The following is a 22,824-nucleotide window of genomic DNA, read 5'->3' as shown; positions in this document are numbered from 1 at the left end:
CATACTAATGTGGTGCAATTTGTTATAGGCTTAAATCTTGCTTATGTGAAAGAGCATTTTAGGAGGGTAGGGCACTGTTTGCAATCACAGGTCCTTGCTCAGAAACACTGAACTGGAATTCCCTTGTTTTGGGGGTGGATAGCAGAGAGGGGTGGCATGGAAAGAGTGAGGGGGCATTCACTTGTATGACTCTGAGTGTTTGCACATGCACTTGGCTGCCAAAAGACCTTATCATGAGTGGCAATAGACTTTGCACACTTCTCTGTGGAGCCTTGTGAGAGGTTTCTCTAAAAAAGTCAGTTGTGCTTCCAGAAGAGAGTGGGAGACTAGTTCCAGGTGAAGTGTAATCTCCTCAACCACGGGAGCGTCTGGTAAACTTGAGGCCCTTCTGAGCAAACAGGAGTCTTGACCACACACAGAGCCCTTACTACTGCTGAATTTAAACCTCAGACAAGGAAATTGCAGGGAATTGTACCTGCACCTTGTATAAAACTCTTTTATCAGCACATACTAGTGTATTTTATTCTTGGGGAAGATTTAATCTACTCCATATAATGTCAGAAACCCAACTCTGCTAGACTTAGCAGAGCATGTGCTAAGATTCAGGGAGAGTTTGTTTCTGGGCTCCAGTCCTTTTGCTTATCTAGTTATAAGCTCAGTATCTTAATGAGTTTAAATACAAATCCAGATCCAAGATAGCTGAGGGTTGTAAAGGATGAGATTCCAAGTCATGCTTAATATTATGGAAATGGTAGATACTTTCAAGGATGTGGCAGGATAAACTTTATAGGTAAGGGTTCCTGGGTCTGAAACACCTTAACTTGAAAACCACTTCTTTTGGATACAGGGGTTTATCCAAAGGTTATGTCTTGCACTTGCAGATCTTGGGCTGTGATAAAATATATTCAAAGCAATACATGAACTTGTTTTGTTTTGATCCAAGATTCTGTTGGCAGTTTGTGTATTCAAATATAAATACTTCTGCAAGTTCCTAGGTGTGTATTTTAATTTATTTACCTCTGGGTAGAGACACAAGCAGTAAGCAGGCAACCATCCAGAGACCAGTCTCCCTAATGAAAGAGAGAAAAGTCAAATGTTTTGTTAGAATGCTAGAGCAGAGATCAAACACCTTTTCTCTGGTGTAATTCCATCTTTCCCAGCCCCTTTATCTGTGAAGATGATTTAGCTATGAAGCTGGATGGGTTAGAAACCCTGTATTATTTTGTCATCTAGTCTTGGTGTGGGTTTTATCTCCTGCCTGTGGAACTGAGGTTTGTCAGAGATTGGAATAGGATGGGGCTTCAGCTGCAAACACCAGGCCTCTGCTTGCATTCTCATGTGGACAAACTTAATTGTAGATAGTCACAGTTTGCTCTTGAGATTATTTTCTTTTGGTAACAAAATAAAATTCCTTCTGCTCCCAAACTTCATCTGGTTTGCAGCACAAAATAAAGCATAACTTACCATTTCATTTTTGTGCCTTCCTGGCCCTTGGAAATCTGTCTTTGTCAGGAGCTTCACCAGACACTTTAGCTGCTACTTGTGTATCTGCAAAAGAGTGAAAGGCTCTTAATTTTTGTTGGTATAAGCATTTCTTAGAGAGAAGACATAATTTACTAGTACTTCATTTGCTGTGATTCTGTTTTCTTTCACTCTGTTTAATGGTGTATTATCACACACACTCTGTGTATATAGTGTATATACCCTGTATACACCCTGTATATTTATGTTGTGTATTTGCATTCTGAATACGTTCTTGCAATACAAAAAGTGTATTTTCTTGTGTAGAACGATGAGTCACAAGCAATGCACTGACTAGGCTTGAGCATTCAACCCAGTGAAGGGATTCTTGTTCTACAGCCAACTGAGATCAAAGAATGTGATGAAACCTGATAGGTATTTTATTTATCAGGAGGTGTAGACACCACCCCATGAACTACCAAATACCACAGAACCTGCATATCTACCAGCAAAATAATAAATTTATAAGGAAAATGATGCTTAAAAGAGCTACTTCTTTGAGAGGCTTTAAATCAGGTACTTTATCAGGAAAAAATCCGAAATGGAACAGGGGTGGAAGGGTGTGGATTTGGGGATTTCTCTTGCCATCTTTATAGCATCTCATATCTTAAGGAATACAAATACCTCCCCGTGTGCTCCAGGGATAATGATGGTAGAAGCAGTGGTTTAGCCAAGGTCCTCTTCCCACTGAGGAAGCTCTGTATGGGAAAGGTGCTGGTGCCTGTTGCTCTTGGTACACTGGGGCTTCCTGGGCTAAGCAAGACCCAAGATGTGGATTTTTGTGTTCCTTCGTCTCCCATTGTGGCCAAACCCTGGTTATACTTCATTTAGCAGCCCCTTTCTGATACTGGTGCAAGCCATCTGCAGTCTTTGGCTTTTTTGGCATTAAAACCAGTGTGTGCTGTGTGTTTTTGATGAACTCCTGTGGTTGCCTCCCTCCTCCATCGAGGAGGTTATTGTTTGAAGCAAGGATAGGAATTTAAGGAAAGTGAGGTTATTCCATAAATGTTGCCTGTCTGCCTTTTCTAAATGAAATTCAGGCACTGATGACCACTTTTATCACAAAATCATAGAATCATTTAGGTTGAAAAAGACCTCTGAGTCCAACCTTTGAGCAATTACCACTCACCACTTTGTCAACAACCCTTTCTGTGAAGAGATTCCTCCTGAAGAAGTCTCATCTCCTAAAAGTGATGTTATTCTTCTGAAGGGTCAGTCATTTTCTAACAGTTTTAATTCTGACTCAAGAAAAACATGAAGGTGGTTGTTCCAGCACAGATGGTTTGTTTGTGTCACTGGTGTTGGCTGATTTACTCCCACAGAGCCCCTGTGAGGCTTCTGGTTCTCACAAATGCTTGTTCAAATGTTCTGGATTGGGGAGCAAATGGGTTCAGACTTGAAATACCAAATTTATATATTAATTTCATGTGAATATTGAGTTCTTTTGCCATCCACGTGCTGTTGTTACTTCCCCATTGAAATTAAAGCTTGTGCATAAAGAAAGAGCAAGACAGGTCTTGTTTTAGGAAGCAGTGTCTAACCACAGGAATGCTTCTGATGGGTCTAGCTGGAGCCCCTGACCCTTAATTTAGTTTAATTCAGTGCTGTTTAGTTGAAATAACATTTCTTTCTGGTTTGAGCTGACTCTGCTTGAGCCTCTAGAAGGATTGCCTGTGGTACAGGGGAGATGTGTTCCTGCCTGTTCAGCTGGTGTAAGATGTTTCATAAACCATGGGGATCAGAATTATTCAATATTTCACTTTTTTCTTGTAGTTTAAATTAAATGGGAGTCTAGGAGACTAAAATTTTTCTAATTCTTTTCAAATTTAAATGTTGACCCTTTTATTGTTAATTTTAATCAGATGAATGAATTATTTAGGACTTATTTTTTTTCAGAGGTTAAAATAATTAACTGATTAAGGCTCTGCAATGAGCAACTACTTCCTGAAGAATTCAAATGCCAGTTTATACCTCTTTAACACACTAACATACCTGAAATAACTAAGTCATTAATGTAATTAAAGAATATGATTAAACTATAAAGCATATTATTAAACTATGATCTTCTTGGAAATCTGTCATCCAACTTTTGCGTCATGTGCCAAGACATTTATCAAACATGTTGGCTCACCTTGCAATTAAATTAATCAAGTGGGCAAGAGATCAAATGTTCAGGGCTTTATGTCTCAAAGCAAACTGATTCAAGTTGTCTCTTTGCAATGCAGGAGAGATGGGGATGAGAAGGGGTCTAAACGTTATTATTCAAGTCTTTATGCATTCAGTTTGGGATATAGATCAGAAAGGACCTGGGAGCTGAAAATGTAGGGAAGCATTGAGTGAAGCTTTTATGGTATGGTGGGCTGAAGTAGAGTGCTGGCCAGGGCAGGGAGGGAGATGCTGAGCTGGAATTCTCTGGACACAGTGGAGACACCTCTGTGTGGTGAGTGCAGAGTGTGAGGGTGATTTAAAAGCTGCTGTGAACTATGTGGGCATGACAATTTGTGTGTTCTATGGAAGGAGATGATTTGCTCTTCCACTTCATTTGCCAACATCCAGCACTGGCTGAGTAATTTGGGAAATGTAGCTGGGCACTGAATGAATGGTGATACAAGTTGGAGCAGGCACCACCTGGAGAAGGCACCAGTAATTCTGACAGAATTAGCCAAAATACCCTAGCAGAAGAATGATGGCCACTGCAAGATGGAAACTTCTCATTCTGCACCTGGCAAAGCTTGGTAGCTTGGTCACTGGTAGTTTCTCCAAGTATGTGGTGGTTTTTTTGGTGTTTTTTTTTTTCCCCTACCTCTCCTGTATACCTTTGTCTTTTGAAAACAGACTTATGCAAGCTGACTGTTGTTACTGATGCTTGGAGGGGCGATGTGAGAGTCACCTTTTTCTCCATGACTTAGTGAAATCCTGAGTGCATCCTGTGCAGAGCAATGTCACTTTACTATTCCTTACCCACATTAAGGCAACTTGCTGTCATTTCTTTAAATGCTCTCCACTCATGTAAGCACACGGTCCTTTTACCTTTAGGTAAAAGCTATTAGCTAATAGAAAGCTAATGAGTGAGTTTGCAAGTGGAAATTAGTCTGGTTTCTTAAAGACAGTTTTATGATGCAACAGTCTGTACCGAAACTGGGTGATTACGTCTGGACTTATCTGAAAGCAACCTGTAAACAACATGAAGCATCATTTACAGCCCTGTCCTGTAATTAGTTCAAGGAGAGATATTTAAGAGATCTTGGAGGAGGATACATGCTGATACACACTAAAAAATGACAGTGGATTTCTCTTTTAGGTTTATAGGTTTTGAAATTATCCTAATTTGAAAGCAATTTTCTGGGAATTTGTGGGCAGTGACAGGGAGTGTTTCTATAGCTGTGTGATCCACCCTCGTGGCTCAAGGCAGTGGGGAGAAGTGCCCTCTGCTTCCTTTGGGGGCTGCCTGGAGCTTCAGGCTGCAAAATGTGCTGTGGTGGCAGCTGAGCCTTGGATCAGTGGTTGGTCTGGTTTTCATGTTTGTTTCTTTTATCCAAGCTTATAGCTGTTGTAATTCTCTGAGCTTGCCCTTCTCTGCTGTGCACTGGAGTTCTGTGTGCTCTGCCCGTGCCCCCCCCTGTTTCCTCCCTGTGCTCCAGTCACATCTCCCCTGCTGTGGAGGTGGTGGGTGGAGTGCTGCCTTTGGGCTTGCTGTGTTTCCCCGTGCTGCTGGAATTTCCCATTGCCTATTTCAGGCTTATCATGGGCCATAGTCAGATCTGGGCACTGAAAGATTATCAAATTCTTATCTAATCTGAAAAGTTTTTCATTCTCAGGGATAACGATTGAATGAGTGATGGTGCATGACTTGCTTGCAGTGGGAAGCTGTAGAATCATGGACCTTTTAAGACTGGAAAAACCCTTTAAGATCAAGTCCAACTGTCAGCCCAGCACCACCATCATGTTCACCCCTAACCCATGTCCTGAAGTGCCATATCTATGTGTTTTGAACACTTCCAGAGATAGTGATTCCAACACAATCCTGGACAGCCTGTTCTAGTACTTTACAACCCTTTCAGTGATTTTTTTTTCCTAATATCTGATCTAAACATCTGGCACAACTTGAGGCCATTTCATCATGTTCTGTCACTTGTTACCTGGGAGAAGAGGGCAACCCCCACCTTTTTGCAATCTCCTTTCAGATAGTTGTAGAGAGCAATGAGGTTCCTTTGAGCTTCCTTTTCTCCAGGCTGAGCCTCCCCAGCTCTGTCAGCTGCTCCTCATCAGACTTGTGCTCCAGCCCCTCCATCACAGCCTGCCCCACTACCACACGCAGGTACTGCAGCAGAAACTTGCACCCCCTACCCTGGCTTTTAATAAATAGTTTTGTTAAGGAGAAATTTATCATGTTGTATAGAAATAGAACATGTAAGGGAAACAGAAATTACAGTTTACAACACATCAGTTTCCTTGATTCAAACATAAGCATCTTCCCCAAGCTTTGAAGAAAAAGAGCAGAACTCTAGATGTGTCTGACCAAAAAGGGACTGTCTGACCTAACACTCTTGGTAAACTGGAAGGCTTGGGAAAGAAGACTGTGCTCTTGATTTCAGAATAACCTTTCTAAATAGGTCTCAGACTCGACTGAAGTAGTTTGCGGCTTTGTAAAATGGGAAGGGTTTTGTGGCTCAGGGGGCTGATGCTAAATGTGGCACGTTTCATTTCAAGTTTCAGAGGGAAGGAAACATGCTTTTGGTATGCAAGTGAGCAGAATTCAACACTGGGCAAGTGATGCTACAGTTTTTTGAATACTCGGTTTCATGTTAAGTCCGATCTGATTGAATTCTCAGACGGGATCCATGGCATTCATATTTTCAGCTGTCACTTCTGAGATTTTGTATTTGTTACTTGCTTGATTCCCTTGGGCCAAGGTCAGTCCAAGGCCTAGAAGGATGTCTGTACACAGGTCTCAGAGGGACACTCTCTGCTGCCTGGGGAGTTGGTGTCAGGCAGCTTTGTGACATCTAATTTTCAGTACTGAGCTCTCTTAAAACATTCTTTACTCTCTGTGTGAGATAACTTTTGTGTTAGATTTAGCAGTTACCTTTTCAAGAGAATGCTGCTGCCCTATGGCAGGGCAGTGCCTTTCATTTGCTTTCTCCTGTCAGAAAAACTCCTAGCATAGGAAGAAATTTCTTACCTCTAAATCCTCAGTAAGTGTTCCAACCCCTGTCTCTCCCTGTGTTGCATATCACAAGTCCTCCTGGGTTTGAGTGCTGCAGTTCTGACCCTGTTTGGGTGACAGCTCAGGAAGCACAGCCTCAGCAGCATATGGGGTATCCCACCCTTAACCTGGTCTTGTGCTCGGCGGTGAGGCTTTTTCCCTGTGACTACTGGTGTGCAGTAGTCTCATGGTCTTTTATGAAACTTGTGGAGTGAAACCAAAAAATCATTGTTCCTTCTTGTGAAGTCTTTCTGACAGCTCCCCCCAAAGTTCCTCTTCTTCTCAATTCCTTTTTGCTCTTCTGGAAGTTTCCACTGCTCTTTATATGCCAGTTCCAAAAAAATAAAAATTGGGTTTTTTGCCTTTAGTGAATAAATAATTCTCCTCAAGAATAAAAATCTGTTCTTTCAAGAGATTGCGGTTACATGAAAAGGCAGAGTTGTGTGGGGCTTTGCCTTTTAGAAAACTGTAGCCTTATGGAAGTAGCTCCCTCCCAAGTGACAATGCAGGCAGAGACAAGAGTTCCTTTGTGTAAATCCGTGTTGTGCATTTTTTCTGATTTTTGGAGGCAGTTCCCATCTGAACATCTGCTTCTAGAACTCTCTGGATGGTGGTTTGTTTGACTGTTTAACCTCTGAATTTAGAGATACTCTAGAGTAGAATATTCTCATAGAAATTAGGACTTTAACTTTTCATTCTTCACTATTGGCTTTTTTAAATTCTGGCATCTGTTCAAAGTAACCCTTGAATCAGTGGTATTACCTGATTCTGGAGCACTGAACAACCAAAGAATTCAGCTGATGCTCAGATTCAATCACATGAGGAGTCCTGAAGGCATTATTAAGTTAACTGATGTCAGTGAAAATGTTTGGATTAATACAACACTGAGCAATACTAATATTTCTGAAGGGGATGCTCTGAAGCTAGTTATAAAAATGAGACCTGATTGTGAGGGAAGAGATGATCCAGTTTGGGGTATAGTAACACTTTTGGCAAAATGTTTGCCTACTTACTGCCATAATCCCCCAAAACCCTTACTTAACCCTCTTACTGCCTTTGTATGCGAGGTTCTCACTAGACATAAAACGAGGAGAAATTTTGTGGACTATATTGGGGTAGGAGAGAATATGGATGAAATAAAGTTACCTCTCTGCCCTTCCCCTGGCCCTTGCAGGTATCTACATTTTAATTATTTTTTGTTCTTTAGCCAGTGTGTGAAGTAATATCAATCCCTGAATGCAGCTTCTCATAAACCAGATACAGACATGAAGAACTAAAATGGAATGAAATACATGGGAAGTTCTTGTCTGGTATGGGTGTGGTTGGCAGGCACCTCTCCATGCTCTCCTTTGTCTTGTGGCCTTTCCCTCCCACCCCTCCCACTGCAGTTATTAATTGCCTTAAAGGAGTTTGTGTCATCTGGATTAGAGATTCCCTATGTGAAAGATTTATTTCTCATTGAAGATGAGGATGACATCCTAATCCTATTGTTAGTCTGTTACTTGTAGAAACCTCCCTATATCAAAATCACTTCACCTAGTTTAAATTTCTGCTAATAGTTTGCAGCTCCATCATTCAATGGGCTAAACTCCTCAACTTGCATCTACATTGGATATCTCATGATTATTTAAGCTCTTTCTTTGCTACTAAGCTCCCACAGAGGGACAAGGATTCCCTGGCACATGCACAGCTGGGCATGGACAAGGCTGGTTCAGGCTTCTTGAAAAACCACGGTAAAGAGGGTATTGTTGGTAGAATTCATGGAAAAGAGCAGGGCTAGTGGCTGCCAGAAAGGTGAGACAGGATGTTCCCTCTTGCTACAGAGGGATGAGCATTGAAGAGCAGAGCTGCTTCTTGCTTCCCAACTCCAGCCAGATCCCAGCCCTCTGGTTCAGCCAGGCTTTGTGATTTAAGTGAGATTATGATTTGCCTGTTGTCCTGCAAATGCTGCAGTAGGTGAGTTGTCCGACCTCAGCTCCCTGCCCAGCACTTAAGGTCTCTTAGCAGCCTTGATTTCTTCCACTGCTTACAACTGGTAAGTCCCTAAAAGCTCATAAATATGATTCCTTTTATTCCATCCACACAGCGTCTTGACATAGTGCAGCTGAAGGGCCATAAAACTTAGGGTGGATATAACTCTGCAATAACTGAGTTACTGAACAGTAAGAAAGAACCCAAGGCCAGGATGGATGGGACTCTGAGCAGCCTGGTCTAGTGGAAGGTGTCCCTGCCCAGGGCAGAGGAGTTTGGAACTAGATGAACTTTAAGGTCTGTTTAACCTCAGAGCATCCTATGAACAGTATTGAGCTATTTATATTGTAAAGCTCCAATGTATTATCCATTTTATAAATGTGTTTTTGTCTGCAATTACCTCTCACACCAAGACAGGATTTATAAAACCCCCTTGGTAAAGGTTATCAGTCCAAAGAAGGAAAGAGGAAATCTCCCTCCCTCAGAAGTTTTGCATTCGTGTAGTGGATATAGCCTGATCACAAGGGAGACAAAAGGGAAATTCTAGGGGAATTTCCTGGAAGCAGAAGGGAAACTATTTCAGGCTCGAGAGACTGCTTTGAGCTGACATAATAGTCAATAAAATGCCTTTATTACTTTTGTTTGATGCCTTGTCTAGGAGGAAGTGTAACACACTAATGCCAGAGAATTTCTATTCTCCAAAATTACTTTCCAGCCCGATGCTGTGAGAGCAGGGAAAATCCTGACCTGCGGATGTTTATTTTTGCCAGCAGTAGGCTCAAGGAGTACCAGTTTCCTTTCTGGATTGTGACTCCTCTCTCCTCTTTGCAAATTGACAATAGCTTAACCTTTGAGGGAAGATGCCATTGCTAGTGATACAGACACACGATTCCACCAAGACTCAGCAGTCAGTTTATTTTTTCCTTTATCAGACCTGTTACTATAATACGTCTCATGCCTGACTTGTAATGCTACAATCAGTTGAATGTATGTTTCCTAACAGGTCTGAGGAAAGGAAGAAAGTTGGATCAAGCTCAGAAAATGTTGATTTTCATTCTCTAGGAAGCAATTAAGTATTGATGAGCCTCACAGGTAAATGAGGCTAATTAGTAGCCTATACTGTTATAGTTGCTGCATTGGACACAGAAACACTGGGAATGTTGGTTCTGAAAATGGAAGCTCAGGGTGCCAGGGTGAGAGGAGAAAAACTGAGATTACCTGAGGCTGGTATAACTTGTCTTGGCTCTTCCCTGGAGAATGATGGTCACTTGTAACTGAACTGACAGAGGCCCACACAAAGCACCTCACTGAGGGTTTGTACACCTGGAAGATAAACTCCTACAATGGCTCCTCCAAGAGAGAGAAACCACATGAGTCACACCCCGAGTTCTTCTACTCTGCTACAACATGCAGTTGTTTGAACATGTTTATAACCAACTGTCCAACATAAAGACTTTATAGATCTGGAAAAAATCCTGGGGCAAATCAATGGTATTAATTAGTTTACTGATGTCAGCTGCTGAACCCAAAGGAGCTGGTGTCTCTAGCAGCATTGCTCTGTCAAAGCAAAAGTGAAGGTGTCTGGGTTTGATTTGTGGTTTGCTTTCTTTTAATTCTTATAAACAGACCTGCAACTGTAGTTTGTGAGAACTTTTTGAGGAGGGAGGAGTTGTTCACAGAACAACTTCTTCTGAGTAATTTACAGCACGTACCCAGTACCTTTGGTTCTAACATAATATCTCTGACATTCCTGCAGGTTCTGGTGGCACCTTTTGCTAGGCAAGAGAATAACAGATAAGCACAGTGAATGTAAATAACTAAGACAAGGAAAAGCTGTTTCCTTCTCCAGGAGCCCATCTTGGCAATAGTTAGCCAGGGTAAAATACAAAGTACTCGTGGAATACTTTACACTAGTAAAAAGATGAAGTCCTAATAGTTCAAGTACTCTTAAACCAGTGACAAAAATAAGACTGAGAATTGCCAAATATTGCAGGCTTAAATTCCTTCCAAGGGAACTGCCTTCCCAACCACTGCTTTTTGAAAATATTTATGAGGTTGAAGTCTATAGTGTCTTTTAAACGTAACTGCTTTGGTATCAGAGCAGAAAGTTTCTAGATCTGTGACTGTGTTGCAACTATGGAAAGGTTAAGGTCCAACTAAATTCTGTTCATCAAAGATGGACACAAACAAGATCCTAAATAGGAGCCCCTAAAAGTGCCTGTGAGCACTTCATGCTTGTTTTGCTAAGCTGTAAATAATTGTTCCAAGCAGAGTCATATATAGAGTTAATAGGATGTACATACAATATACAACAGAGTTGTCTTGCGATGCTCAAGTTATTTTGCCCAGGTGCTGGAAGGCTGTAGAGTATTTTCTTTACATCTGAGGTGGATGTATTTATTGTCTGAAGGAAAGGCCTTGAACAGGCAATTTGTGTGAGTAGGAAAAAGAAGAGTAGGGATCATAAGCACTTCTTGCAGGCCCTCTACTCTGGAATGTTTCTCAACCTTCTTAAAGTTTTCAGATCTTGTTAACGCTTGCTTCAGATTCAGTTCAGCCAAATCATTTTCCATCTGAAGCACCCATCTCTCGAGTACTCTATGCATGGATCAGGTCTTTTCTCATTCTTGTCCCACCAGCAAAAGAGCAATTTCTGTTATTAGTGCAATAGCATTGCTCTTTTTCACCCCATCTATAATTATGACCACACAGGGAGCTGCTGGCTGCTTTTCAAAGTAAAAAGCTTGGGGATGGAAGCACAGCAAGCAACTCCTTTCTTTTGAAGCACTCCAAAAGACCACTGGTCTTTGCTTCATACAGATGTGTTTCTGTTCAGAATCATGGCACAAGAAAGAGGTGGCATCCTTCCCTCTACTCTTTTATCAGAGCAGTATCCTGTTCTTCCTGTGGCTGTGTGTGTGTACAGTGAATTTTCACATGCTCCCTGCTCTCTTGTTTAGGTGTACATGGGGAACTTGCCTTTAGCTTGCTCTTCCAATGTGATATAGTTCAGTGAAAATGGAAGTCTGGTAGTGAATTGTCTCATCACCTCAAAGGAAGCTTACTTCAGTTGTAGCCATGTACCCTTTCACCAATTACTGTTTTTAATGCCAGAGAGCACAATACTTGTCATTTGAAAGTAGGACACAGCTGAAAGTAGGCTGGAGATTTAATATCTGAAAACAACCAGATGTTGTCAAGCTCATAAATGCTGCCCAGATGTCTTGTGTTGCAATAACATCTGGTGGTCACCAGACAGTGAACAATAAGGCCATCCCAGGGCTTAGTGGAGGTCACTTTAGATATGGCCCTGGGCAGAAACAAAGTACCTCAGCAATGAGTCACTGGATCAACTTTGTACAGCTCTTCTGTAAGTGGAGCTTGCTGACTGTGTAGGCAGCCTGCATCTACACCAGGGGAGCTGCTGCCACCTCTTTTCTGTAATTTAGAGTGCACCAAATTTCTCAGTGTCAGAGACACCAAACAGAACTTTTATATGCCTATGCTGTTTTAAGCATGTTGGTAAGCAATGACTTAAAAAGAAAGAGGAGCAGCTTGTGCAAAACCACAAGCTTTCATGCTATGAAAGATCAGTCTGACCTCTGTGGTTCTACGCTTTCAAGATAGGAAACCCCCTGTGAAAGTTTAGGTGAACTTAGTTTTACAGTTTGTTTTCAACTAGCCCCAAAGTGGAAGTTGAGGGTGTGAAATGCACAGCCAAAATAAGGCTGGCAAATTCAGCAGAGCATTGCACTGGTCTACAGCTGAGTCTCTAGACCTTTCCCCAGGTGTCTGTGCCCTTTCCAAAGCAGCAGCACTTAATTTCAGCAGTGTTGTTGAGAAGTCTTGGCAGTGCTGTAGCTGAAGCTCCCCTTGGTGTGACACCTGTCTACTCTCAACACATGTGCTTATCTCCCTGGAGTGCCTGCTCTTTCCACTGGCTAACACCCCGTGAAATACCTTCTGATGTTGTTCCACACCAGGGATTTTTCCCTCTGATGATCCAGGCCCAGTAGCTGCTTCCACAAGGGCGGAACAGGTTGCAGATCCACTGTTGTGATCCAGGAGCTCTGGATAGCTGGAGGAGCTGGTTTGGCCTCTACAGGGCCTTAAACACAAAGGTTTTTTTGCACAGTAGCAAGTGGCATATCTGTTTTGGCACAGTTCAAGCTCTTGGCTGGAGTTGTGCACAAGTCAGGAGGTTTTGCATCACCTGGATTAATAACTGTTCGTTGGAAATCCAGAAAAAAGTGAGTTGGAGCATTTGAGTGAGTAGGTCTGTGCCACCAATTTTTGGAAGCACCATTAAGTATGTGTTATACAGGACAAAATGGCTAATTGGGTGCATGGTGTAACTTGGGGTGTAAAGGGCACAAAGATGTGCTGATTGCTCCAGGCGTACCAAAAATCAAAGGGGGTGTGTGTGAGTGGAATTCTCTAATAACACCTTAGAGCTTTGAGTCTTTGTCTTCTCTAGGACCATCAGAGAATGAAGGTAATTTATGAGGCCATCCAAAGCTGAGCAGACGGTTATGCCTATGCAGTTGCAGGACCAGGCTTCTCAAAGGTTTCTCTATTCACATGTCCTAGAATTGTGACAAAATGTTGAGCATTCTAGTTGTGATAATTCTTAAACTATTTACACTCAAGCTCTTCTGATAGTCTCTGCTTTAGTGATCTCTTAAGATGTATGTGTACCCAAATCAGAGACAAGATCTTAGCTTTCTGCCATAACACCTTGAGAACTGCAAACACCAGTGAACAGCCCTGTTTTGTGTAAATGAGAGCAAGACATGCAAAGCATCAGCTGAAGGAACTGTTTCTATATATGTGAGAGATCAATGGCTGTTTGGTTTCTCTAAGAACTCCTGCTACACTTTTGAAAAATAATACTACCTTCCTTTATTCAGTTCTTGCAGAAAATATGTTTAAAATCTTAGGCCAAATACTTTAAAATGTTATTTATGCATGTACAAGTACAGAGGCAGGACTGTATCTGGCTGGAGTCTCTGGCATCTTGTAGTATGCCGTGGATGTTTGTTAGGATGAAAAGGATGCCCATACTTTTATGTCTCAAAGTACTTATGAGTATTTTTCCACTAGAGTCAGACCCTCCTGGAGCACAATAGTATTAGTGCACAGCTGTTGCTGCTGGAGAAAACAGTTGTTTTTCTGCTTTGCCATCAGATTCTAGGGAAGTAGACACTTCCAGAGAGTTGTCTAACAAAGCTGTATCTGGGAGGATTTTTGTCATTGCAATGCACTACTTTTAGTCTAGACAGATGTAGCAACTGAGTGGGTTTTCCAACTGCTGGGAAGGGATGTGCTCTGTTCCCACAGCTGAACTCACATCCTCTCCTGATGCTAAAACTTCATGAAAATCCGTCTTTTCGATGTGCCCCAAACCTGAGTTCTGAGTATTTATGGTAACAGATGACAAGATTTAGGGCTTCAGAAATGACTAAGCTTGGAGTGAAAGCTATACAGAAACTTTGATTTGGAAAAGCAGGATTCCTTCTCCAATTTATATTTGCTTACTGGTGTAAAGAGCTGATGCGTTCAATGAGAAATTGGGTTGGTTGATCTTTGATGGGAATGTGACAATGTAATGCTGCTTACCCGAACTGCATCTTGTAACTTCAGCTGGGGCAGTGGGGAGGAGTTTGATGGGACATGCTGTGCAACCTACTGCATCTCTAACTCTGAGGGAAAGTACAAAGTGCTAATTGATGAGGGATGCCGTTGTGCGTAGTTTATGGGGAGCTGCCAAACATCTTGAGGACTCATTAGAATGCTGGCAAACAAAATATTTTCTTTGGATCTTTAGAGCAGTATTGAATGGTGCTAAGCATTACAGCCGCCCTTTTTACAGACACAAATGTCCATTGTGAGAATATGTAATGGAAAAAGATCCATTTTTTCTCCCCTTGCTGACACATTTGTGGAAAGTTAACTAGTAATTATAGGTGTGATTTGTGCTGTGCTTTAACTGATAGCTATTAAACAAAGTGATAGCCTATGGGTTCAACCCAAGGGAGAAATCACTTGTAAGAAGCACTCAAAATAAGTTAAGTTTACATGACCTAGTTTTGAAGTACTGCCTCAGAGTACTCATGGAAATCTTCTCTAGATCTTAATATGCTGATCTCATGCTTGCAGTTCAAAGCCCTTACATTCCAGTCTTACTACCAGATGGGATTTGAAAAGTCTTGTTAATTTTGTATCTTACAATGTCTCAGACTTTGAGGACCTTGAAGCTGACCTTGGCTTCTATGACTGTTTATTTAGAGAACTAAACTATGAGTCTTACATGTTTTTTTAAATAATCCCTCATTCAAGATATAAACAATTATTTGGGAGGTTGAGTTGGCAGCTGAGGGACAGTGAGCACCTTAGAGCAGCTCTGAAGCAGAACACAGATTTTTGAAACTGAAGCAACCCTATTTTTATGCAGTTGTTCAGGGATGGCAAAATGTCTGAGATTTGCCCTTCCCTATCCATGGTAAGACATGGGGTATCTCTGATCTACTTGATGGTAGTAAGTCAGTGGTGGCCTTTACCATGACTTGTGTTAACTCACTGAGCTCTGTTTCTTACATCCCTGCACCATGGGCTGCAAATGCAAGGAGAGTTGGAGCTGAAATAGCACATTTACACCCCCTGGAGATGTAAATATCCTCTTCATGTGAGGACTGTTTCTGGGTGGAAACTTGCTCATACCTCTCTCAACACAAAAAGACAGCAGGGGAAAATGTGAACCAAGACAATAAAACTGAATTTTAACAAAGGCTATCCTGACTTAGATCCTTCTTTCCTCTGAGGTGTGGAACACATCTGTAGTTGGGCTGAGGAAGGGATACTCTTGAACCATGTCAAGCCAGCAAAGCTGCATTGACTTAGACCAGCATGTCACTTTGCATCTGAAGAGAGTTCAACTTCAGCTGTGAAAGCAGTGTTTGGAAAACACCTGTAATACAGTGGGTTTGTTCCATGACCACCATGAAAATTGCAGCTGTAGTGAGGCTCCAGAAAGGTAAAATTAATTGTGGGGAGGACTGTCTTTGAGGGCAGAAGTTTCCCATGAGGAAATTCAAAGATCCCCCAGACAAACCTACCATGGAGCCCTGCTAGCTCTTTAATTAGGTATTTTACTTTTAGGTTTGAGAATATTAAGGCCTCATCCAGGCACTTGTGCTACTGCATCCTGGAGTCATGAAAGGAGTTTGCACTTAGCAAGGCGCTGCTGCTTTCCCTGGCATTAATAGATCCCAAATGTGGGCCGAAGCAATGTTTATGGAATTAGGATTCCCCAGAGCATATTCATTGGATGGATGACAAGGCTAGTACAAATCAACCCACTCTTTTCTGCTTCATTCCTCTGTGGGGAGTGAAGAAATGGGGAGAGGAGGTATTGACATGTGTTACAGCATAGGGACTTAAATGAGTCCTAGTGACAAACGAAATGCTGACCCCTGACTCTCTAGCTTGGCACAGCTATCTTCCACTCTCTCTTGTAGAGGAGACTTTTCCAGGAAAACCTTTTAGCCTTAAATCTTTTAATTTATCCCCCTCACTGCTTTCCCAGCAGAGGACTTAGAAAGTTCAAGAGATGTAACACAACATGGGAACCCCAGGGAACTTCCATTCCCATCCTTACATGTTGTTGAAGCCTTTTTTGTCAAGAAAAAATCCTTCCTCATCACAAACAATCAAATCAATCTGTAAAAGAATATCCATTTTGTTGTGGCAGACAGTAGGAGGTCTTGTAGATTCTACTCTATAGATCCTAGTAGAAAGGAGCATTAGATTGCTACAAGGTCATGCTTAGTGTTCAAAAATCTCTCAGAAATGTGACTCAAATGCTAACTATAGTTCTACCAGCTGCAAGGAAGACTTAGCTTGCAGCCTGAGTCTTCAGAAGCATTGGTATGGCTGATTGAGTGAGGAGTTTATGGGAGTTAATTAAACCCTGGGATGGCCTTCACTGGGTATATGGAAGAGCTGGAAAGGTAGTGACACTCCTATCCTGCCTCCTCTCACTTCTTGGATTTCACAAATGCTTCTGGGCATCTTTCTTTTTGTTTCCCTCACCATTGTTATCTGAGAGATGTTCTTGTCTAGACAGTAAACTGCATTTGGGTAAGAGGAAATTGTCACCGGTCAGGAAGTAAGAGTTCATGGCAACTGAGAGACTACAAAGATGTGTGTTTTGGGAGCAGTTCAGTGTTGTTTACACTCTTCATGGTGATGGGGAAGAAAGACAACAGCAGCTCCTCCAGAGCTGGATAGCTGGAATATGTTGTTTCTTCAGATGTTTTCAATAATCAGCTTGCATCATGCAGGGATGCAGAAGGCACATACAGCAACTTCCTTTAGACCTTGGAAATGTCTTTTTAAAAAAAGCAACCAAGTTTAAGCTGGGCTGCCTCAACAAGGGAATATAGGGAGTTTTGGATGCTCTTCCCTTTCCTGATGTCAAAATAAATCAATGCTTTTGAGAAGGATTTGCTTGGCTCCAGCTTTGGTAACTCTCTACCCACAGTCACAGTAAACACTACTCTGGCAAGATTACTGATAAAGGAGAGGAAAGCAAGTTTGCTTTTACAAAAAACTTATGATTCAGAACTTCAGCACATGGTAATGTAGAACATGGGAAACTTAGAAGTTAAGAAAGAAGCCAGAGGTGAAATAATTATATGTCAATGCACTTAGTTGAGAAATACAAGTGGACTCTACAACTATCTATAGTCATAAATTGGTGTGAGACAAAAGTCAAGCAAATAGCAGTCTCCTCCATCTCACTGAGCCAGGTCTTTCCAGTAGCCTTGCAAGGAAATTCTAAGTGAAATAAAATAATACAGAAAACTGCATAATAGTATGTGCACAAGGAGATGTGAGAGAAAAACACCTGCATGCAAAACTAAGCTGTAGAAGTAATTTTAAAAATTAAAACCCCCTACTGTTCTGTAGATGAAAAATTTGCCTCTTTTGTTTATCCTTCCTAATCTTTATTAAAGTTACATTCTTCAACTACACCAAGCAAAAGCTAAATTACTTGCTTCACCAGCATGCTTTGCTTATACAACAGAATTGAATTTGGAGTGAAGAGTTGGGTATGAGAAGCTCAACATGACCCTACAATAGGCACTCGCAGCCTAGAAAGACAACTGTGTCCTGGGCAGGCGGAGGAAGGGGATTCTGCCTCTCTCATGAGACCACACCTGGACTATTGTGTCCAACTTTGGAGTCTTCAGTGTAAGAAAGATGTGGATCTTCTGGGTCCAGGGGACACCATGAAGATGGTCAGAGGGCTGGAGCACCTCCTCTCTGAAGGCAGACAATGTTGGGGTTGTTCAGCCAGGAGAAGAAAAGGCTCTGGGAAGACCTTAAAGCACCTTCTAGTATATAAAGGAGCTTACAATAAAAGCTGGAGCAGGACTTTTCACAAGGGCACATAGTGAAAGGACAAGAGGGAATAGTCTTAAGCTGAAGGAGAGTAGGTTTAGATTAGGTATTAGGGAGAAGTACTTCACTGTGAGGGTGGTGAGGCACTCGAAGGGACTGCCCAGGGAGGCTCTGGCTACTCCATCCCTGGAAGTGTTGAAGGCCAGGTTGGAGGGGCTCTAAGCAATCTGATCTAATGGAAGGTGTCCCTGGCCATTGCAGCAGGGTTGGAATGAGATAATCTATAAGGTCCATTCCACCTCAAACCATTCTGTGAAAACCAGATGAGAGAACAACCAAATCTGGAATTGGCTACAGTCGTAAAATGAAGATTCCCTTTAGTGATGCTGAATGTGGCTTTAGGTGTTTTTTTTTTTTTGTGTTGTGGGGTTTTTTTTGTTTTGTTTTTTTAATTTAGGACTCCCTGTGAGCAGAAGGGAAAACTTAGAGAAAAATACCTCAACAAAACCAAAATGTCACTATCAAAACTAACCTTTCTTTTTACCTCCAGCAACAGACCCAGCTGAAAACTCAAGCTAGTGGAAGTTCTGGTTTGCTTCTTCTATACACTATAGGTGGTTAAAGGTGCCTTGGGACAGGTCTGAGCAGCCACGGGTGCCTTCTTAGCTTTGTGCTGATCTGAGCTCTTGTCCCAGGTCAGGAGCAGGCAACCCCTTGTGAGGCATTTTGGGGAGCTGCAATTCCTACCTTTCCATCAGCACAGGGAAGTCATGCCTGTGCAATGCTACTCCAAGACAGTGGCACTTCTCCAGACCCTGTTAGCACAGGAACCTCTGGACCACGCCTTGCTGTGTGGTTAAGATGTGCCTGAAGGTGTTGAGGTGCTGTTTTAAAAATATCTGAGCAGATGGGAACTGCAATCAATGACTGGAAGTCCCTGAGGCTCAGGTTGCTTTGAATAATCTGGCTGCAGGTATGTTCACAATGTGTACACAACCCCATGTGCCTCTGAAAATTGTCAGTGTTCACTGAGTGCATATTCACATTCTATGTGTGTGTATATTTAATGGACTGTAACAAAAAATATTTCATTGCTCAGAGGACATTTCATAGTTTTTCCTTTCCTCTCCTTTTATCTCTTACCTTTTGGAAACAAAGCTCAGTCACTGACGTGTGCATGCAGTGTCCTGTCACCTGGACTGCCACCTTCTGTGGATGTTCAGGAATGCTCAGCTTCCATAGGGTCAGTTGGCTCTATAGGCTTCTCATCCCGAGTGAGAGGGAAGGCTGTAACACAGTTCAGAAAAACAATGGGAGGGACAGAAACCAAATCCACTTCTTCTAAGGACTCTTAAGTACTTATCATAGATACATAGAATGGGTGGGAAGTGATCCTTAGAGTTCATCAGTTCCAACCGCACTGCCATGGGCAGGGACACCTTCCACTAGCCCAGGTTGCTCAGAGCCCCATCCAGCCTGGCCTGGATGCTTCCATAGGTGGGGCATCCACAGTGTCTTTGAGCAACCCATTCTAGTGCCTCACCACCTTCACAGTAAACAATTTCTTCCTGTGTGCAATCCACATCTACACTCTTTTGGCTTAAAATCCTTGTCCCTTGTCCTGTCATTACAGGCCCTGGAAAAAAGTCTTTCTTTTAAGCCCTCTTTAAATAGTGAAAGGATACACTAAGGTCTTCCTGGAGCTTCTCCCAAGCAGAATAAGCTCAACTCTCTCAGTTTGTCTCCAGAGGAAAGGTGTTCCAACACTGATCGTTTTTGTGGACCTCTTCAGGGTGTGCTACAACAGGTCCATGTCTGCAGTAAGCTGTAGATGCCATTTGCAAGGATAAGGTGGGAAAAAGCCATCAAGCCCTCTAAGAGTTGACTGCACCTGTGTGTGTGTGGTTGGGTGGTAGTTTGTTTGGTTCTGCTTTATTTCTTAAATAATATATAGGCTTTTTCTTTAGTAGAGTAAAATGTTCTTCCCCCAACTCCCGAGTGGCTTCTCTAGAAGACAAAAATGTGCAGAACTGATGATCTTGATGGTCTTGGAGGTCTTTTCCAACCCAATTCATTCTATGATTCTAACTGGTTACTGTTCTACCAGAGGGATCAGTCTCTTCAATGTAGTATAAATGCTCATGTAATCTTATTTTAGGGTTTTCATAACTGGAGACAGCATATTGGAGACTCTTTTATAAGGCTCATCTTGGTAAATATTTCAATAACCTGGTCTATGTTACAAGAAGAGGGCTCAGAATGAAAGTTTCCTACCACATCCTCTGCTTTTCCAGAAATATCTGAATAATTTATCTAGATTGAAAAATACGTGCTGATTTCTACCTTTACATTACTTACTCTTGTGTTATCAAGTTAAACTCAAAATAATGGCAAACTTTTTGATTTAATGAGAACTGAAATCTAAAGCTGTGTCATTTCCCTCCTTGCTCAGGATTCAGTTTTAATCAACTGGTGAAATACTTCTATTTAGGTTTCAAAAGGGCAAAATTGTCTGTCATGAGCTGTCTCTTGAGAGGTCTGAGTTCACATGGAGCTGTGAGAAATTTGGCTTTGTGGCTTCAGTTGCTCTGTATTTTTCCAAGGTGTCTCTTTCTCACCTTCCTCTCTCCCTGCATGACCTTGGTGGGTACAGTTCCTTTTAAACGAAGGGACAAGCTATTGAGAATAAAAACAGATTTTAAAATTGGAAAGCTGTTTTAAACACCCTACTGTAGGGACTGGTATGCATATCTGTGGCTGTGTAGTTTTTGGGTTTGGGGTTTTTTTGTTTGTTTTTTGTTTTTTAATTCATCTAATATAAATCTTCTCTCAAAACTTGAAGGCAGTGAGTTTGTCTGACGTCTACTTGTGCAACAGTATTTTGTTCTTTTCTTTTCCAAAGTCCACCAACAGTTATAGCAGAAACCACAGTGACTCACAGCTTGGGAAAACCCTCCTGTGCAGCTCTTTTCCCTCTTTGATGTCTTTTCACTCTTACACTTGACTTCTTCACCAGCTGCAGACTGCACCTTGGGTTGTGTGGCTGTGTGTGTACTGCTCAGGGCCCTGGGACCCCTTCCCCTCCTTGCAAGGGGCTTTTTAGCTGCTATTACACACAGTCAGTTTGTAAACAGTGACCATTCAGAACCTGAGCAGTTATGTAGAGTTTCCTTTTTGGTGTGACTAGTATTCTGAGTGCATCTTGAGCCTTTTTTCTAGCCCAGATGATATTTTGAGGCAGTAAGTCTAATTTGATTATTTTCAGTCGGTTCATTCTCTGAGCTTTACTAAACTGAAACCCCACTCAATCACATCTGTCAATGTATCACATTACTGACTACAGATAACCAAAAGGTAAAGAGCAGAAATAAAAGTGTACTCAGTGAGTAAATTAGTTAAAAATGCCTTTTGGGCTGTGAGGTGAAAGCTGCCTTTTGCTTTAGTGTTACCTCTCAGCCTCACTTCTCATTTTGCAGTCTAAGCACACCCCAGCTGGCAGCCAGTGCAGGGGAGTGGAGTTACAGAGCTGCAATATTTTTAACTGGGAAATCCTTCAATTGTATATTTTCCTCCAGCAAACTGTTGCTTATGACAAAGGAAAAATCAAAACAAGCCAAATCCAGATTGTTTCTCTTTCATTTTTCCCCATGTCTACATCATTTGAAACAATTTTACAAGCCCTTAGCCAAAAAGCCACAGCCCTGATAGTGCAGCTTTAGCACTTTCTAGTACAAGACAGAAAACTTGGTGTCTTGCTTACCTCTGGCATGTCTCAGTAGCCTGTCTGCATGTGCCGAGATCCAAACGTGCTGCTGTGATCACTTCTGCCTTGAATGAGGAAGTGCAGGAGCGGGGCAGGATGTGAAGTGGTGACTCAGATACTGAGGGGCTGTTTTTCTTGAGACCAGCTGAGGAGTAAAAGGAATTATTGAGGGCTTGGTATGTTCAGCTGACGTAAGGACTTGCATTTACCAATAGTAAGAGCTCAGGAACATTCAGTATTTCACCTTTCATCTTTTCCCAAACTTGAGCTGCTTATAATAATGCAGCATGGATGTATTGCAGTTCTTTCTAGGACTATCTGCCTTTAGTCCTGCAAAACATACACCTTTTGTTAAGAAGAATTTCTTTGCATGAATGTGCTACCTGAAGATGTTCAGAATATGGATTTTGCTAAAGTCTCTGACACAAGTCTTGGTTCTTAGCTCAAGCAGGTGCTTAAGACTTTGCTTGATTCTTTCTATTGAGAATAGAAAACGATTAAACCCCCCTGATCTCCTTACAATTACTTTTGACTGACATTTGTGTGTTTAGTTTCCTATACAGCTGAACACAGAGGCAACCACTTGTAGTTTCTAAGCCTACCTTTTCAACCTCTACAGTCTCAAAAAAGCTGTTTCTTCTGTTTGCTCCACAGTCAAGCACTGTTGCTTTCCTGGTTCTCTGCTTTTGATGTGCAAGTACCAAGCAATGTTTAGTCCTTATGTTTGCATCCAGCCATGGTAGAATCCTTTCTCCTCGAGAGAGCTCTTGAATCTCACTGAGCTGTGGACTCTGTTTTGAGTGTCTGGCATGTTCTGCTATAGCATTTCATAAAGGAATTGAAGGTTTTCTTTCTATAGGCATTTGCAAACAAGGGTGTTGCTTCACTGAGGTTTTTTTGCACATAGTTGCATAATTCCACAATTCAGCACTTGGAGTAAAATGCAATTGAGGATTTT

At 41.9% G+C, this 22,824-nt stretch overlaps 1 protein-coding gene across 2 annotated transcripts in view; it reads right to left on the bottom strand.

The window, feature by feature from the left end:
- Nucleotides 1-22,480, bottom strand: part of LOC139676733 (V-set domain containing T-cell activation inhibitor 1-like) — a 32,474-nt gene extending 9,994 nt beyond the window's left edge. Inside the window, exons 1-5 of one of the 2 annotated variants that reach the window (XM_071565978.1) lie at nt 22,469-22,480; nt 21,864-22,011; nt 19,247-19,390; nt 1,465-1,548; nt 1,018-1,070 (exon numbers count right to left, since the gene is read on the bottom strand). In XM_071565978.1, the coding sequence (XP_071422079.1) occupies nt 1,018-1,070; nt 1,465-1,472 (61 nt within the window). In that variant the 5' untranslated portion in view covers nt 1,473-1,548; nt 19,247-19,390; nt 21,864-22,011; nt 22,469-22,480. Of the gene's footprint in view, nt 1-1,017; nt 1,071-1,464; nt 1,549-19,246; nt 19,391-19,788; nt 19,860-21,863; nt 22,012-22,468 lie in introns of those variants that run through there. The other variant, XM_071565986.1, reaches the window with a different exon arrangement.
- Nucleotides 22,481-22,824: the final 344 nt, after the last annotated feature.

The sequence above is a fragment of the Pithys albifrons genome, chromosome 1 (genome assembly GCF_047495875.1).
Source record: "Pithys albifrons albifrons isolate INPA30051 chromosome 1, PitAlb_v1, whole genome shotgun sequence".
Taxonomy (NCBI): domain Eukaryota; kingdom Metazoa; phylum Chordata; class Aves; order Passeriformes; family Thamnophilidae; genus Pithys; species Pithys albifrons.
This window is presented reverse-complemented; position numbering and strand designations above follow the sequence as displayed.